This window comes from Amphiura filiformis, chromosome 17 (assembly GCF_039555335.1).
Source record: "Amphiura filiformis chromosome 17, Afil_fr2py, whole genome shotgun sequence".
NCBI lineage: Eukaryota > Metazoa > Echinodermata > Ophiuroidea > Amphilepidida > Amphiuridae > Amphiura > Amphiura filiformis.
The window spans coordinates 14,502,592-14,522,321 of NC_092644.1; the positions used below are offsets into that span (position 1 = coordinate 14,502,592).

Here is a 19,730-nt window from a genome sequence, read left to right on the forward strand (position 1 = left end):
CACATTCTTTTAAATGGGCTATGTTGGGTTCTCTGCTAAGAAGGACCCCTCCACATTGGCAGGGATTTCACTTGGATTTGTTTTTCTGTTGGTAAACATAATTTGGGATTGCGTCATACATTGATTCAACCATGTCCAATTACTTGTCCAATTATATATAGGCTAATGTTAGAAGACGTACATGTACAGCAATGATTGAAGGGCCCCAAGGAAAGAATAGCGGAATAGCGGATCGACGTTTACACCAATATAATTATATCATACCTTAATTACTACACGTTATTTTTTGTACAAGATATCGTAAATTAGTATATCACCGACCACCAACCAATTATTTTATTAGCTCGACCTGTCGACGACTAATTGTCATTACTAATGAATTTATTATGAACCTTAGAGAACTAACCTACATTGTGTTAATTTGGGTCTTGGGAATGCTATAGTTTAATGTTTATAATTTCAATCTCAGTGGATTCTAGCTCACAGGGAAGGTGATTTCTGAATTATCAAGTGTCAATTTAAGAGAACTACAAACGTACGATACTATTATTATTGCGGTATTTCACTTGTCTGTAAGTCCGTCAATGGATTTCGGTATTTTTAGGGGAAAATAATTTCTCCACTATATTCTGAAATGACGAATTATTACTGGAACTTTCGTCTAATAATGCCAATGGTGCTGTTGCCGCATGAGTAGGCCTACATCACAAGTTAATAGGGATGAAATCAAAACTCGACCGGCGGTTCCATCCGGTTGACGCAACCGGCGGTCAACCGCCGGTCGAGTTTTGATTTCATCCCTTACCCATCTTCATTACGAGATAACAGCTCAAAATCTATGCATCAAATATTAAAACTGAAATACCAAAAAGAAACACAGTTTTGTTCTGCAAATTTTGACTGGTTGTCATGGTGACACTTTGAATGAAAAAGATGCAGATTCAAAAGTTGCACCTAAACCCTTAGAAAATGTCGCTTGTGTTGCCTGGTCGTCACTGGTCAGCGCTGGTCTTGACCAGTAATGTAGCAAAGAAGATTTTCACAGCATTCCAGAATACTTATTTGAAATTCGACCTGTTTCAAGCATAACTTTTTGTACACACATGCGCCGGGCCGGATTATAATGTTCTTTCAAGTGCAAATAAGCAATGGATTTGCGCATCCATCTGGAACGACACTTTTATTAGGCTCGTATAATTCGCTGTCGAAATGACGTAATAATCGGATTAACTACCATAGCAATAGGGTAAAACCATTTTGGAATGCCTCGCGCTGCACTACAAATAGGTTGTACTCATCACCTGTGTATGTCTGTAATCATAGATTGGTTCCAAATGCAGAGGTACCGCGTGAACGTACTAGTGAAGTGCGATATATTAAAAAATTGTTTTACTCTATTGCTATTATTATCAGTCCAAGAGAACGCCAAATATGGATCAGGAGTATTACATAATAATACCCTGCTATGACAATAGCTGCACTAGGTTAATCGTATAATCTCCTTATGTGGTTAGCATGGCTGGGCCAGGAAATCCACAAGGTCAGACAATGTATGTACATGTATTCGGTACATGTGCCATATCTTTTACAATGGGTGATAAATTTCTGGTTTGTTTTATTTCAAAACGCAACATTCGATATTCTAAAGCTTGGTCCAAATCCAAGAGAAGAACCAACTCTAGTAATTTATGTGGTTTCAAATTATATCAGACGTTGCCTTTTTGATAGAAATGGTGTTTGTCGATGTGCACAGTTTCCCATTAGATCATAACATGCTGTTGTACATCCAAGGTCAAAGGTCTTTTAATCCATATTTGGCGTTGTTCGACGTCGAAAAGCTTTCTGAAATTTACGCACTGAAGGGGGCGCAGCACTAATTCAGCGTCCCATAGGATAACGTGTGATTTCGGCCTACTTCAAGCGCACTTTCTAGCGTCCCTGCAATACTTGGCAAAATAAATTTGGTATCAAATTAAAGCTCTGTTTCTCTAGATTCCAAAACTTTTGTCGGCATATATCGATGACCATTGACTTTTTTCGCTATTTTGCGGTGCAAAAAAGATATGGCGGAAAAATATACTAAATTCACCACTCACATTTCAAAATCGGGTTTTCTCTTAATCCGCCACAGAGAATTGCTTTTGAGATCAATTGTCCAGTTTTTTTCTGCATGTTATCATTAAAGACACTTGTCGAATTCATATAAGCCGATATTGAGTGATTTTAAGTGAACTTGTCGGTAGATATGTTCGCTACAATCTCATATTCACTATGGACTATATTAGCCGAATTTCGTTGTTACATAAAATGCGGAGTGATATAGTGTTGCGCCCTCTGAAGAAGGTTGCAGTCTACATACATCAGTGAACATCAAAAAAGAAGCAAGGTTGATCTCCGTGTCAAAAATGCCAAATTTGATTCCAAAACCCTATTGTCTTACTTTTGCGACCTCGTAAATTTGGAACATTTGTAATGAGTATTACACATGAGGCCCACAGGTACCCATACCATTCTAAACCTAAGAGCTCAAGTGATGTTACTGCTGCTGTAAAACCCTCCTTACTCAATGGGAACGTGCATGCACCAGGAACCAGTTTTAGGGTCTTTTGCGAAATCATGGTGCATTGTGGTGTTGTGGTCATAATCTTCTTTGTTCATATTATATTTTACTATTATAATATTATAAAATCATATTGTGCTTTGGGAAAATGAAATGCAATATTTTAAGAAAATCATATTATAGTTTGGGAAAATTAAAACATGATTTGGGGAAATGTTGGCTGATTTGGGGGAAATGATAGTTGTCGAACACCGCACCATATACATTTTTAAATTTTTATATTCTTTAACCGTTTCAGTCGGTCATTAAAACAGTTGAAATGTGTCCATTGGGTTCACAAAGAATAGATTGAGTGCCAGAAATCCAATTAAAAAAACGAAGAAAATCAGGTATAGTCTTGTTCGATATTCCCTGGAGATTTTCCTCTGTCTTTGTCGGCGACACAGCCTCAAACTTTGTCTCGATAACAACATCTAAACTATTTGTCATTATTCCTCTTTGTCCGTAGCGATTAGTGGCGCAGTATCATAGACAATCAGTTGGAAAGTGGGTTGGCAGGGGTACATGTAGGGTTACCCCAGAGACAGGTCTGATCGGCATTGGTCAGTTCCATATAAATGGCAAAATCAACGAGATTGGTAAATACATTTGAACGCGATTAACAATAATAGAATGCACCAAATGAGACAAAAAGTGTCTTAACAAATGGCAGACAAGAGATACTTTATGTATACACACAGGCTTTTATCAAGACCTGTAGGCCTATAGTTCCAAATCAAATGAGGCAAAACCAAATACAATATCACCAGACATATCAGCCATCCCAAGAATAACAAACAAAAAGTGGAAATGGCTAATTGGTTTTATTTTTATGTGCATAGTTTTTAACCAGTGTAATTTATATAAACACAGCCAAAAAAGAAAGTCTCCAGTAGTTCCGTCCCCATTTAATCAGAGTCTGATGAGTTTATGGCAAAATAATTTAAATAATAGTTTTCTATACACTTTCCTTCAAAGGTTGATACCAAATTTGATATCAAAAGTTTAATCATCGTGAGCATAGAAACCGTTGTTTGGAAATTCGCGCAATTTTAAAAATGACATAGGGAGTTAGCGTGAGTGCCAAGAATTACGTCGCCTGAATAGGCCGGCAGGTTAAAGGTTTACCCATGCATGTCAAAATGCAAATCAAATACCCTGCTCTTTCAATTGTGCGCAGGCAAGTGTGCAATGATTCCTGTACGGGTTGCTTCAGGCCACATAATAAGCTGATACCATGCATTGGATTTTGCGTGGTCAATTCGTAATTTGTCATTTTTAAAATTGCATGAATTTCCAAACAACGGCTCCTATGCTCATGATGATTAAACTTTTTATATCAAATTTGGTATCAACGTTTAAAGGAAAGTGTATAGAAAACTATTATATAAATTATTTTGCCATAAACTCATCAGACTCTGATTAAATGGGGACTTTCTTTTTTCGCTGTGTTTATTTGCTTTCCATGTATAAATTTGTATCATGTGTTATTATCATGTTTATTGTAAAGCGCTTTGAGATATTATATTGTACTGCGCTATATAAGAAATAAATTATTATTATTATTATTATTATTATTATTATTATTATTATAAACATGATAAAGGAGTTGAAAGACAGCAAAGCACCAGGTACAGATAAGATGACATTACTATTGATCAAGATTGGAGGAGAGGAGATTACTCAACATCTAGTTGGACTCTATAACTAAATATTGGATGAAAAAAAGGATACCAGTTTGCTGGAAAGAGGCAAAAGTGATTATCTTACAAGAATGGTGAAAAAACAGACATAAAAAACTACAGGCCTATCAGCCTGTTATCACATGTGTATAAAATTTTCACAAGGATAATACAGAACAGAATAAAAGGAGAGCTTGATGAAAACCTACCAAGAGAACAGGCAGGCTTCAAAAGTGGATATTCAACAGTAGACCATCTACATTCCATCAATCAACTTATTGAGAAGGCAAATGAATATAACTTGAAGCTATGCATTGGATATATAGACTATGAGAAGGCATTTGATTCAGTCGAACATAGAGACCTCTTTACAGCACTACGTTAAGTCAATGAAGGATATGTCCAAATTCTTGAGGACATGTACACAAATGCCACAGTCAAAATCCACATTGAAAACGATGTTTCAAAAACAATTCAAATTCAGCGTGGTGTGAGACAGGGAAACACTATATCCCCCAAAATATTCACAACAGCAATGGACGATATATTCAGAAAGCTGAACCTACAGGAGGGGGGGGGGGTCAACATAAATTTAGATGGCGAGAATCTGAGATTTGCAGATGATGTAGCTTTGGTGACAACATCAGCAAATGATATACAAGGGCAAAACTGAAGGACATTCTATGTGATAAAAAGTTACCAATGCATCTGGGAAGTAGTATGTTTAACCAGTATGTATTGCCAACAACGACATATATGGGGCTGAAACATGGACAACAGCCAAGTACCTTGAACAGAACTACAAACAGCCCAAAGAGCAATGGAAAGGAAGATGATTAAGATCACTGAAATAAGACGTCAAATTCAAGTCAAAGACAATATGGTGAAACTCAGAGAAGTGAAATGGAGATGGGCAGGTCACTTTGTACGAAGGGAAGATAACAGATGGACTAAACGACTGACAGAATGGCAACCAAGAACAGGGAAAAAATCAAGAGAAAGATAGAAGAGGAGGTGGCGTGATGACATTACTGCTTTAGCTTAGAAGAAAGACTTGCCTTAGTTGAGGTATTGCTTTTTTGCGAGAGTACTTTATATTGTCACATTTAAAATTGGGACAGATTCAATATGTCTATAAGGGGCACTCTACCTGTTCGTCGCGTCGCCTGTACCGGGGATAACTTCACGAAACATTGTACACCACAACAATCCAGATTGCCTAGGATCAGATCAAATACAGGTGGAGGGTTCTTAGTGGAAATGAAGGTACGTCTATTGTGTGGCAAATTCTGGGTGCATTTTCAATTTTCTCGCAAAAGTGTCAATTTTCATCTTTTTTTAAAGCTAAATTTCCGAACATTTTCCAAATATGTGTATAATTTCGGTTCTGTTTCTCCGTAAAAATGTGTTTAAAAGTCGGGTAAATTTTTGGAATCTCAGTCGTACATTCCCACCCAAACCAAAATTCAGACCTCCATATATCTCATGATATCTAGCAAGCATGTACCACATCGCATGGGGCTTCAAAACTCTGTGACGTAAATTCGCATCTGGTTTTGGATTGGCTCCTAGCGGGCTCCGTGTATGATCCAATTGATTCAGATTGTTCCAGATTACAAAGCTTTGTGTAGACCTACACACCATGTCGTTCAGTCTATATTTATACAAAAAGTGGCGGAGAGGAAACGTGCTTTGCTTGGAGATTTTTCTCCACTCCGCCCTTTTTGAAAATGACACAAGTAATATAAGGTTAACATAATTGTCAAAATCTGCGGCCCATTTCACAGATAAATCAATATCACCCTTGGGGCTAAACGTAAGCAGACACGACATTTTACCATGTTATTTATAGGGAACACGGTGAAAACGTGACTGACTTTATAAAATATTAAATGCTGCATGAAATCTGTCTTGAAAGAAACCTGTCTTTTTGTTGGTTTTGTGTGTGTGTTGTTTTTTGGTTTTTGGTTAGGAAATTAAAAGACTAGTAAAATATTTTTACATTATAGTTAACTCCGCGTTCTTAATTATCAACAAATGAAGTCACATTGTAAGCGAAGAATTCCTTCGATACAATATATCTGTTTTGAATTGCTCAGATTGATTTATGATGCTTCAGAATATGTTAAAGTACAAATGCCCATGCATTGACCACTGCATTAGCTAATACAGGGTGTTCCTGAAAGAACCGTATCGTTCGAAACGCACCTCCTTTTGTATTTTAACGTCCAAACTAAACATAACTAAATAAATGATATGGTTGAGGAATAAATCAGCTATCACATACTTTTGAATTTTGAAAATTGGTCACACCGTTCTTGAAATATAAGAAATCTACGAAACTACCTCATTTTACCACCTTTACACGGATTCAAATATCAATCAATGCGCATGAGGCGTCCATTGTCATTGATTGATATTAAGACTCCGTGGAACGGATTGAAAATGAGGTATTTTCGTAAAATACTTATATTTCAAGAACGGAGCGGTCTATTGTCAAAATTCAAAAAACATGTGATTGCAATTTTGTTCCTCAACCGCATCAACTGTTTAATTCTGGATGGTTCGAGCACTAAAATACCCAAAAAATAAAGTTCTTTCAGGGACACCCTGTATTTACACCAAGAATATATATTATAAACCAAGAATATATAAACCAATAATAATTATCGTCGAACATGATGAATGAATAAAACTAAATTAATGAGTGCTGAAAAACGAACACAAGTTAACGTGTACATATCGGGGCTAAGTTAAAGCCAGAACTATCTATGTTCAAAATTGCTTGTTACTCATTTCGGCAACAAATCGGACGGCTAATTCTGCCCTCCATAATAAATGGAAAATTACTTTGTGGTATATGCATGGTCACTTGCGTCTAACTAATTGTTTAAACGCCCATCCATAGACCCCAAAGTCACTTGCATTTATTATGGAGGGCAGACATTTGTTGCCAAAATGAGTAACATCTAATTTTAGACATAATATAGATAGTTCTGGCCAAAATAGAGAATAGGGCAGGGTTGATCTTTTGTTTAAAATGCCAGACTTGTCTGCATATCATTTGTACAATTTAATCTGTATCATTTATTATTTCTTCTTGTGCAAAGATTGGTGAATAAATATGTTTAACATGCTTGAACCATATTCTGTACTTTGTTCTCAAAATTATAAAAAAATGATGGTAATTAGCGCAGTAGGCTGGGTTTTTTAATAAAACATGTGACATCTGTGGCATTCCACGAGCTGATATCAGCTAGTGTAGATGAGGTGACATGTGTTTACATTTGATACGCCCTCTGTTGGTCTGTGATCAAAACTGTCAGGCAAAAAACACTATAGTTTACATGGAAGAAGTTAATTTTTATTCATTAACTTTGGTTTCAAAGCAAATAATACAAAAAATGCTATCAATCTTGTTTATAAATGCATCAAGCTATATACATAATATCACACAAAACAAAGGTTTTTAAAAGTTGAGATTTAAAGAGATTTATGTGGTCTGTCATAGACACTTCTGTGTTATTTTGCCTGACTTGAAACAACAGAGGGCGGTCTGAATGTAAACATGTGACATCATAGGTCACCTCATCTATATAGATGCGTTCATTGAGAGAACAACGACCGCTGGTCGATATTTTAGCTAAAACAACGACACATAGGTTATAGGTATTGCATGAGATTTCATCTCGACTGACAACGTGTTTAATATGTCAAGATAAGAAAAAAAAAGTATAAGTTTCACATTGGTAAGCATGGTAAGTAATGCATTGTTTGGATGAAAAGATTTAATTAGGGTCCTAAATAGAATGAAAACATCTTTAAATTCTTATTTATTGTTTTAAAACGAGCCTGAGTTAGCGATGCTTGTGCTGAAATAGTAAGAAAAATAAAGCCCACACTCATGAATGGGGGAAAGTATGGGTTCAATAAGATCATAAGGCCGTATAAAATTAATGTTTTGGTTCTCGTCCAGAGGATTTTCATGAATTGATGAGGGAGGGAGGTGTTTTTTTTTTTTTTTTTTTTTTTTTTCATGTAAAATTAGCATTGTCAGTAGTTTTCGGTCTTTTCCAACAGTGCTCAAGGAGACGATGAGGCCCTTTTTTTTTTTTCAAATGTGAGATTCTGAGGATAAACCCCTAGAGTACCACAAAAGACTTGGAAGTGATGCTTGTTCTCTAATAAACTTATTTATATGTATGAAGATTTCATAAATCATTCCAAAGGCTACAAAAATTGAAAAATCTAAAAAAAAAAAAAAAAATCTGACAAATCCCAGAAATTGAGGAGGAGGGACGAGAACCAAAATATTAATTTTACACGGCCTAAGGCTCGTTAGGTTTTATTTTACCGTTATATGCCAGATTTTCACTGAGAGGAGTGAATAGAGAAAAGTTTTGTATTATTTATGCAAAATAATCAAAACTGGACAAATTATGATCTGAATGGGCTATTCCATTTCAAATACACACTACCCCTTTGGAAGATATTGGAAATATCTCCCACAGGGGGATTATAGCCTAAATTCAAATGGAATGAAGTTCAATGAACACATTAGCAGCTCCATTTGAAGCTCACCTCCCTCAGTTGAAGATTGAGGTTGAATCTTTATCAGAGGGTGTATAAAATTCAAATGGAACTGCCTAATGTGGTCATTCCATTTGAATTTATGTTCCCCCTAGATTTTTTTCAAAATCTTTTGCAGGGGTAGTGAGTGAGGATTTTAAATGGAATTGCCCAATGCTCCGACTAGCCTTAACTTACGTAAGAGTTGCAATCCATCCAGTGTCAATAAAATACAAGAACGATCTGACGTTAAAGACCCCGGGTTAAAGACCGACACTACGATCATAAACACATTGAACTTTGAACAGATAGGTTTGGATTTCATGTATTGGTCGCTCCGCAACCTTTTTAGCGTTATAAATTGTTTAAAAATATCGATAACATTAAGTAGATGTGTTAAACGTGTTTTGAATTTTGCATTTGATTGAGAAGGTCGTAATCTAACTGAAAAATGTTTTTCTATATGAATAAAAAAGTAAGGGGTCTATAAAAAGTCAATCGATTGGGCGTTTAGCATTTAATCATACAAATCAGTCGGTACTTCAAGAGCGTTGAATTTTGGTGACGTCGTTTGCTTCTGTAATCTATATTCAGTCGATCTGACAGAAAAAATGACTAGCCCAACGTTCATGCCAAGTGTCATCATTAATCCTAGAACCTAAGATTTTTTATCCGTCATAAAAAAAACGGACGCGTTTACGCCCAAACGACCTAAGCTAATCGTAGATCCACCCTTTGCGCTCATTTTAGTAATAACATTTTTATCCCAGCACCCATCAAAGATGACAATGGGGGGGGGAGTGAGGCCCCAATGATTTTCATTTTACTCTTACGAAATCATTCCAAGAACGACTGACTTTTTACTTGTTAGTTCAACATTCAACCCTTCTTCCATCTGTCACTTGTCACTTGCCAGGTGTGTCAGTCATAATTGATGCTGAAGACACGGATGTTGCAGTTATTGCAGCACATGTGGCACATCACACTCCTGCAAATCTCTATGGACTGCGTCGAAAGGAGACTTATGAGTGCAAACAATTCTGTTCACAAGAAATGGCAGAAATCACTGATCATACCACTCCATGCATTTACCATGTTTACAGTTGCTGATGCTGTAAGTGGATTCAATGGACAGGGTAAAGCACGCATATACAGCAAGGTAGAAAAGAGTGGTGATGCACGCAAACTACTCCAAGACTTTGGTACAAGTACCGACATTCTCACGATGCTAAGCAAGACATGACGTCGACATGGCTTCATTTACCATTTTACAATGACGCGAAAAGTAGAAGTCTTGCTGAAGCAAAATAATATAAGTGGAGCAATATGAACAAGAATGACAGCAATGCTACCCCCGGACCCTGAATCATTTGATTTTCTCTTGCAACGAGTTAACTACCAGGCAAAAATATGGTATGGCTATGCCAGTCCCGACTCACCACCGTCGCCATTAGACAAAGGTTGGCAATTGGAAGCAGGTATGATCATTTCAATCATTTCGAAGTCACCACCAATGCCTGTGAATATGAACGATCCTGATGAATCTGTTTCAAGAGTTGAACATTCTACTTCAGAGCTCTGCAGAAGAAGAATCAAGAGAGGAAGAAGAAGGAGAAGAGGAAGAAGTTGAAGAGAGCGACGACAATACCGTTACGGACATAAACAGCAGTTCGTCAGATGAGGAAGATTAATAAATACTTTATATTGCATTGTTCGAACACTTTGGGATCAAATGAAAGTACGACAGTATGTAGTACATTTTATTGGATCTTTATGACATCTGTAATTACATTTGAGTTTAATCAAGTTACAATATATATAGTGTCATTGTTTCAGTCAAGACTTTCTGCACCATTCCAGTAGGTTATTCATCCCTATGTTTATTTAGTACTGTAATGCAACCAAGATATAGGCAAAATTCTGCATATTAGCATTCAGTGGCTATTTTTGGCATTTTGGCTGCCATCTTGGATTGCTAGGCTCTGAGATGTTCTAAGTTATTCCAATGGATTCTTTGACCCTGTAAACATGGGCATAGACACCTGAATCATACTTCTAGGACTTTCCGCACCGAGATATAGGCAAAATTAATTTTCACTGAAAATTTGGCAGCCATCTTGGAATGGTAGCTCATAGGCTGTTGTAAATGTTGTAAATGACTCTTTTGGATTCCTTGACCCTAAAAACATGGGTATAGACATCAGAATCGTGCTGCTGGGTGCTTCTCTGACCATTGTGATTTTAAGGGATTTTGGCGGCCATTTTGAAAAAAAAACCGCCCTCTAGCGAGAGTTCCCCATATTTTTCGTTGAGTCAGACCCCTCTCATTCTATTCAGCGTCCTAAAAGCTATAAAAAAACAAACCGAGAACGTGACTTCCATTCTGGACCTTACTACCCAGCAAATACAAAACGTTTTCGACATCATTCGCAAAAGTTGTCAGAAAACGTTTAAATGTCGGGTTATATAAAGGGTATATAGAGGGTATAAAACGTTTTCATAATATTAAAAAACATTTTTTGATAACCTACTGCAAATATTTTAACATAATGTTATTAAGTTTTGACAAAATATTTGGCAAAAAATGATTGCAAAAAATTGTTTACAATAACATTTAAAAAACATTGTTGTAGTGTGTTTTCATACAAAACGTTTTAAAACGTTTTCATGATCTTTATATAACCCGAGATTTTAATGTTATTAAAACGTTTTTACCTAAACCAAAACCCAAAATATGATCCTATGATCTGATCTTAATTAAAACCAATAAACATTGAACATAATCGAAGATGACAACTTATACAACTTTCAAAGCATTTCAAAATGTAACATAAACAAGGGCTCCGGAACCGGGGAACCGGGTCCGCCCCAATAATATTGATAGCCATGGGCAAGTAAAATAGGATCCCTCAGCTCCCTCAGGCCAGGGTTGAACCCCTCCCCCGCAATCTTTTATATGATAAAGTCAACTGACATTCGATGCTCAATAGTTTTCTTAATTTGATTCCTTTTCCTTTATTTTCTTACAAACTTTTAACTTTGAAAAACAAGGTAAAACTGTCACCGTCCGTATTTTGCACATGCCACCAGCCAAAACACTTAACATGCATGACTAGGGATATAGAGCAGGTGTTTATATCGTCTGCAAATTGTAGGTGTGATTTTGGCTTAAAGGGCTGAAACGAAGGAATCCAATGCATCAGTCACTGAGATCGCAGGTGGCGATGTGTTACAAAATTGTAGCATCCATTGTGTCTATTCCAGCTGACCACCTTACCATCAGAAGTGGCAGGAACATTGACTCACTGAGAGGCCACAGTCATATAAGTTCATCCAACCACGTGCAAGATGTTTTTAGCTTTCCAGTACTCGTTCTTTCCATATACCATCAAGCTATGGAATTATCTTCCTCCATTCCTCATTGCAGCTCGGTCCATAGAAGCATTTCGGCACGCTAGGATTCAGCTTCCATAATTGCTGATGCTATTTTTACTCGCACGAAGCACTGTATATAATAAACTTTCTTCACGTTCATCACTAGCACTTTCGTTCGCCTCGTCATGTAATATTCAAGGTGCAGCAATACGCAATTCTGAGGGATGCACTGTATCTAATGAAGATGAAGAATTGAAAACAAATATATCGAAATTGGTATTAGGTCAAACTTTAGCGCCCAAATTGTTTCCTAATCTCGTTCTGTACTTAATTTGAAGGTTTAGATTTTAAAAGTCTGCATTGACCGATCTAGCAAATAATTTGACCTTACCACAAATTATCGGCATTAAAAATAAATTAAGCCTTTTAACCATACACATGCGCCTGCACACAAAAACACCTTTATAAGATTATTTCTAGTTTCTGCCGCTAGGAAATAAAAGGTCTTATTGTTGCTGATATTTCCTCTAATGGCGTCCTGTTTTTGTTTCAGTTTGGAATGACAGGTCATAAATACAGAAAACGTTTATTCCCACGTATCAATGGACAAGGAAAGGGAGAAAATGAAAAGATTACTCTATGGTCTACTAAATAGTAGAGACATCACATTATGTCCAATGTTGGGAAAAAAGAGAGACAAGTAATAAAAGTCTTACTTTATGTCCATCGACGTATTGTTGAGCTAAGGAGAGGCAGGTAATGGTAAGATCAATTTATGTCCTTACATTTTTGAACCAAGTAGAGAGAGATAATGGAATGGTCGCTTTATGTTTACGTATTGTTGAACCAATTGCAACCAGAGGAAGGTAACGGAATGATCACCAATGATTGGTGAACTAAAGAGAGGCAAGTATTGGAACTATCATTAATGACCACGCATTGGACTATGGAGATGCGGGTAATGGAAAGACGACTTTATATCCACGTATTGTTAAAGTAACTAGAAACATTGTATTGAAAAAAAATCTCCTTATGTCTCCGTACTGTTGGGCCAATAACCGAGAGGCAGATAATGGGTAGATCACTTTATGTTCATGCATTATTTAACCAAGGAGAGGCAGGTAAATGGAAGTTCACTTTATATTTAAGTATTGTTGAACCCAGGAGATGCGGAAAATGGTAAAAACCTAATTTACATCCCCACAGGTGTCTGTTGCCTTAATATAAACACGAGCGAGTATAACTTACACAGACTGCACAGTTGCTTAAAATAAAGAGCGGAGGTGAAATTGTGTAACTTACTCTGCAAAAAGGTAAAAAATTGTTTAATTGCAACAACTGTTAACCGATAAGATAACATTTGTCAACCATTTTTACCAAGTATCTATTAAAATTTTATCATCAACGTGTTTGTTCTCACTAATTGATCAAACATTCGTTTGACAACATGTTGATTCATGGATGAAACTTGATAGCCCTCTGTCAACCCCAATTTTATTACGATAACAGTATAATGAAAATGGAATGTTTATTCAAGTCTAATTGGAGATTAGTACTGCTCAAATTGGGCATATCGTAGCGAAGTATCTTCTAGCGATTGCAGCTTATTTATGGCAGAAAGAGATCTCAAAAATGTCAAACACCTGAAGATTAAATGCTTGTTTTATAATAGGCCCATTGCCGAACATTGCTATATATTGTATGACATAATTCGTTGTAAAAGCCAGTAGTGTTTTGTCACCTTACATTGCTCTGTCTAATTACGTAGTTCACACATATACCCATGAGATTATAACCCAAAATGAACAAAATATCTATTTCAAATTAAAGTTCAAATTATTACTTAAAATATATTTTTGTATCATCTCTTTGAAAAGCCAATTTACGTAATGCAATATAATTATTTCATAGTGGTTAGAATAGTAAATTGAAAATATTCATAAAAGGGATAAATTTGCAATTAACTTAATGCAATATCCTGTAATTGTTCGCTAAAAATATTCTGCAAGTTTTTTGGAATTCATAGTTCATGCAGTTTGATGCAAATTAAACATTAATAGTATACTAATATTGAACTCTCTTCGAGTTGTTATTTATGTGTTGTAAATTCGAATAGCGTTCAGGTGTTTAATGTATAACTCAAAGTAACAGTGATGCTACAAACTCAACGCCTGTTAATCAGAGTCATCATTCATGTACTTTTCAACACATGTTGAATACCTTTGGCATTTTATAAGTGTATACCCAATGTACTTCCACGTTCTTGCAACCGTTTGATTACCTGACAAATCTACCGATCTACGACACCATTTCTTTTCCCCCGTCTCAATCCTAATATTCAGAGTCAATTATGCTTCTTTGTTGATTAAGTATTTGAAATACTTAAAAGTATTTCAAATACTCCTGTCAGTGTAAAACAAAATGTACTAAACTTTCGCGTTCTAACAACCCTATTAATTATCTGATAAGTCCACAGAACTACCGGGTACGAGACCATCACTTTTTCCCGTCTCAAATTAGCGCCGTATAAAGGCCCGGTCACACTATGACGGACGATAACCAACGAAAGGTGACGAACGTGAAAATCACAAAATGTTGACGGCAAAGCGACGACAAAAAGAGGAAAAACAAGATTCGCCGACGAGTGGGAACGACCTTCAGCGACAACACGACGGCATGGGATGAAAGGCTGCGACAGGAAACGGAGACTAGCGACCAAAACCGGACGTTGTCTGGACGGCGAGCGACGATGTCTCGACGGAGCCCGACAACAAGCAACGAGGTCAGACGGCTGGCAGCGGATTTGCTTGCGGCAAGGAACGGCAGCTGACAGCGGCCGACATCAAAGCCTGTGTGTGTGCGGGTCGTATAGTCCACTTTAGCGTTCCCACTCTATAGTCCACTTTAGCGTTCCCACACCTCAATATCAATAATAACCAAAAATAATTATTAGCATCAATATCAACAATAATCAAAAATATTAAAATCAATATCAATAATAATCTAAACTATTAATATCTATATCAATAATAATCAAAAATATTAACATCAATATCAATTATCATAATCAAAGATATTAATATCAATATTAATAATAATACAAATATTACACATATCAATAATAATCAAAAAAATTAATATAAATATCAATAATAATCAAAATATTAAAATCAATATCATTACAAATGCAAACTGTTATATCAATATCAACATATCAATAATGATATAATGATCAAAGATATTATAATCAATATCAATAATAATAAAATATCAATATCAATAATAATCAAAATATCAATATCAATAATAATAAAAAATATTAACATCAATATCAATATCAATAACAATAAAAATATTAATATTTTTATTATTATTGATATTTCTTTATATGAAATTCAAAATTGCATCGTGCCGGACAGTCTATTGAAATCGAACTGACATCAAAAAATGTTTAAAAAATGGCACAAAAAGTTTTAAATCGTGGACCATCGTTTAAAAATCGTAACCCATCGCAGACCACCGTTTCAATGCCGCAGGTACTCGCAAACGACCCGCCATCAACAGTCAACATCCGTCACCCTCCGGACAAAATTCGCAAGTCACTGCCGCACCAAGATCGTTACAATTTCGTTACTTGCCACAATGTGTCGTCAGGGTTCGATATGTGAAGTCACTTGCCGTTGTTTTTTCGTCAATGGTCGTTGACAACGACTACCAACGAAATGTGACGACCTCAAAACGACTAAAGACGGCTTCGCACGGTATGGAGACGTCAAAGAAATGAGGGTTGCGGTCTGCAACGAAATCTGAACGGAATCACAACTACTTATTTTGCCGTCACAAAAAATATCATTATTGATATTCTTATTAATATCTTTGATTATAATAATTGATATTGATGTTAATATTTTTGATTAGACATTAATAGTTTAGATTATTATTGACATTGATTTTAATATTTTTGATTATTATTGATATTGATATTTTTTAAATTATTATTGATATGTGTAATATTTTTGATTATTATTGATATTGATGTTAATATTTTTGATTATTATTGATATTGATGCTAATATTTGTGATTATTATTGATATAGATATTTTAATAATAATCCAAATTATTATTATTAATCCAAATTATAATTATTATTATTTTAATAATAATCCAAATTATTAAAATAATTTGGATTATTATTGATATTGATTTTAATATTTTTGATTATTGTTGATATTGATGTTAATATTTTTGATTATCATTGATATTTTTGAGTGGATGATCAGAACGTTGTGAAGAGTGGAAACGCTAAAGTGGACTATACGACCCGCACACACACAGGCTTTGATGTCGGCCGCTGAGTCACGTCATCATCGCCGCAATCCACCGTCAGCTGCCGTTCCTTGCCGCAAGCAAATCCGCTGCCAGCCGTCCGACCTCGTTGCTTCTTGTCGGGCACCGTCGAGACATCGTCACTCGCCGCCCAGACAACGTCCGGATTTTGGGCGCAAGTCTCCGTTTCCTGCCGCAGCCTTTCGTCCCTTGCCGTCGTGTTGTCGCTGAAGGTCGTTCCCACTCGTCAGCGAATCTTGTTTTTCCTCTTTTTGCCGTCGCTTTGTCGTCAACATTTTGTGATTTTCACGTTCGTCACCTTTCGTTGCTTATCGTCCGTCATAGTGTGACCGGGCCTTAACGGATTCGTCAGCGACAACTAACGGCAACACACGATGAGTGGCGGTAAATTCAAAATTGCAATTCGCAGCTTAACGTCGCTTGCCGTTCACCCCTATTCGTCACAGTGTGACCGGGCCTTTAAGGCCCGGTCACACTATGACGGACGATCAAGGGGCAGTCTTCAGAGAATGGCTCTTTTCAGAGCCACCAAAACCTGTATATTAGCAGATAGGCGAGATCTCCTTGTTCTCTGTTGACAAGGGGCAGTCTTCAGTGAACGGCTCTTTTCAGAGTCAACAGTAGGCAAGGGCGGTCTACATGTCTCATTCTTAGGTACTTTGTCCTGAAGAAGTCAGAGCTACTACTGACAAAAGCTTGACAGTTCTAAACTTGTCCGACGGCAACCCGCTAAAAACCCACTAATTGTTATGAATTCCCGTCGTAAAAGCCTATCCCACAATCAATATCAATAATAATAAAAAATATTACACATATCAATAATAATATTTAAAAAAATATAAATATCTATACTAATCAAAAATAGTAAAATCAATGTCAATAATAATCTAAACTATTAATATCTATATCAATAATAATCAAAAATATTAACATCAATATCAATATCAATAAACATTATTTTGCATCAGGTTCGCCGTCGCAAATAATAAAGGAGACAGGTAGAAAAATATCAATTATTATAATCAAAGATATTAATATCAATATCAATAATAATAAAAAATATTAATATCAATATATCAATAATGATCAAAAATATTATCATCAATATCAATAATAATCAAAAATGTTAATATCAGTATCAATAATAATCAAAAATATTAACATCAATATCAATATCAATAATAATCAGAAATATTAATATTTTTAATTATTATTGATATTTCTTTTTATATGAACTTCAAAATTGCATCGTGCCGGACAGTCTATTGAAATCGAACTGACGTCAAAAAATGTCAAAAATCGCACAAAAAGGTTAAAATCGTGGACCATCGTTTAAAAATCGTAACCCATCGTAGACCACTGTTTCAATGCCGCAGGTACTCGCAAACGACCCGCCATCAACAGTCAATATCCGTCACTCTCCGGAAAAAATTCGCAAGTCACTGCCGCACCAATATCGTTACAATTTTGTTACTTGCCGCATGTCGCCAGGGTTCGAGATGTGACGTCACTTGCCGTTGTTTTTCGTCAATGGTCGTTGACAACGACTACCAACGAAATTGTGACGACCTCAAAACGACTAGAGACGGCTTCGCACGGTATGCAAACGTCAAAGAAATGAGGGTTGCGGTCTCCAACGAAATTTGAACGGAATTACAACTACTTTTTTGTCGTCACACAATTTTCAACATGTTGAAAATTTGCCGACGAACGCGACGAATAATTTCGGCCGTCTGCGGTCGCTAACGGATTCGTCAGCGACAACTAACGGCAACCCACGATGAGTGACGGTAAATTCAAAATTGCAATTCGCAGCTTAACGTCGCTTGCCGTTCACCCTATTCGTCATAGTGTGACCGGGCCTTTAAATGTCGAGTCACGCCTCTATCACGGCATATTTCGGTCGCCCGAGCCATCACCTTTTTCTGTCTCAATTTAGCGTGTTATAAAAAGTCGAGTCACGCCTCTATCACGGCATATTGGTCGCCTGAGCCATATTCCCAGTAAGCTATAAATCTTGCCGTATACTATTATCATGTCAACTTGTGATGTCATGTTCTTTTCATCAAAGGAAGAATGATGAGTTTCATTTATGAAACTCGATAATGTTGAATGTTTTTGCTTTTGCGGACTTCACCATGCCAACTTGAAAGCGTAGTTTTCCGCACAAATATATATCTAAAATTAAATTTCAATCGGGCTCCTGTGGAAATCAAGGTAATTTGATAATTAAGAAATTGAATGATAATAAATGCAAAACCCACATCAACAGGAAACGTTAAGGAGAATAACAAATTTGATACAATATAGACGAAATTTGTTTTTGATTAGAGCGTATAGGGAAAATTTTGATTTAATTTCCTAACACAAAATTATGTTTTGATTTTTTATGTTTTCAAAGATTCATTCAACGTGTAAATTAGGGCACGCCTTTGGAGAATAACATGATCAGACTATTAATCAACTTAACCCAATGAAACTTAGAACTTTATATCTAAAATTAGATTTCAAACGAAATATTGAGGAAATGAAAGTAATCTGATAATAAAAGAAATTGATTTAAATGTCATTATAAATGACAGCAAAACCCACAAAAACTGGAAACGTTATGGAGGCTAACAAATTTGATACAATGTAGACGAAATTTGTTTTTGATTAGAGCGTAGGTCAAATTTTGATGTAATTTTGAAACACAATATTAATGTTTTCAAAAACTCATGCAATTATGTAAATTAGAACACGCATTTGTGGAATAACATGATGAGTCTGTTAATCAACGTAACCCAATAGAACATAGACGTCAGACTTGCCTTACTTAAAATATTGAAGGATTTCATATTTTCACATTTAAAAATATAAAAAATAAAGGGGGGGGCTTCAACCTAAATTATCTATAATTTAATTATAAACAATACTTATCTCGTGAACATACTTTGTGGTACCATAGTGAATGGATGTTTAATACTCTGAGGCCTAGATTCAGTTCCACAGTGGGCTTTAAACTCAACACTTCTTAATCAAAGTAAACATAGTCAATATGTACTTTCACGTTCTTGCAACCGTGTGATATATCCACTGATCTACGACACAATCTCTTTCCCCCGTCTCAATCTTGATAATCAGAGTCAATATAATATGTTTTTGTAAAGTATTTCAA

General features: G+C 35.9%; 1 protein-coding gene across 1 annotated transcript; it reads left to right on the forward strand.

Moving 5' to 3' along the window:
* The first annotated feature begins 4,196 nt into the window (after positions 1–4,196).
* LOC140136991 (uncharacterized) lies at positions 4,197–4,666 on the forward strand. Its single transcript, XM_072158654.1, has 2 exons — positions 4,197–4,292; positions 4,457–4,666. Exons 1-2 carry the CDS (start codon positions 4,197–4,199, stop codon positions 4,664–4,666), a joined length of 306 nt encoding a protein of 101 aa, XP_072014755.1.
* Positions 4,667–19,730: the final 15,064 nt, after the last annotated feature.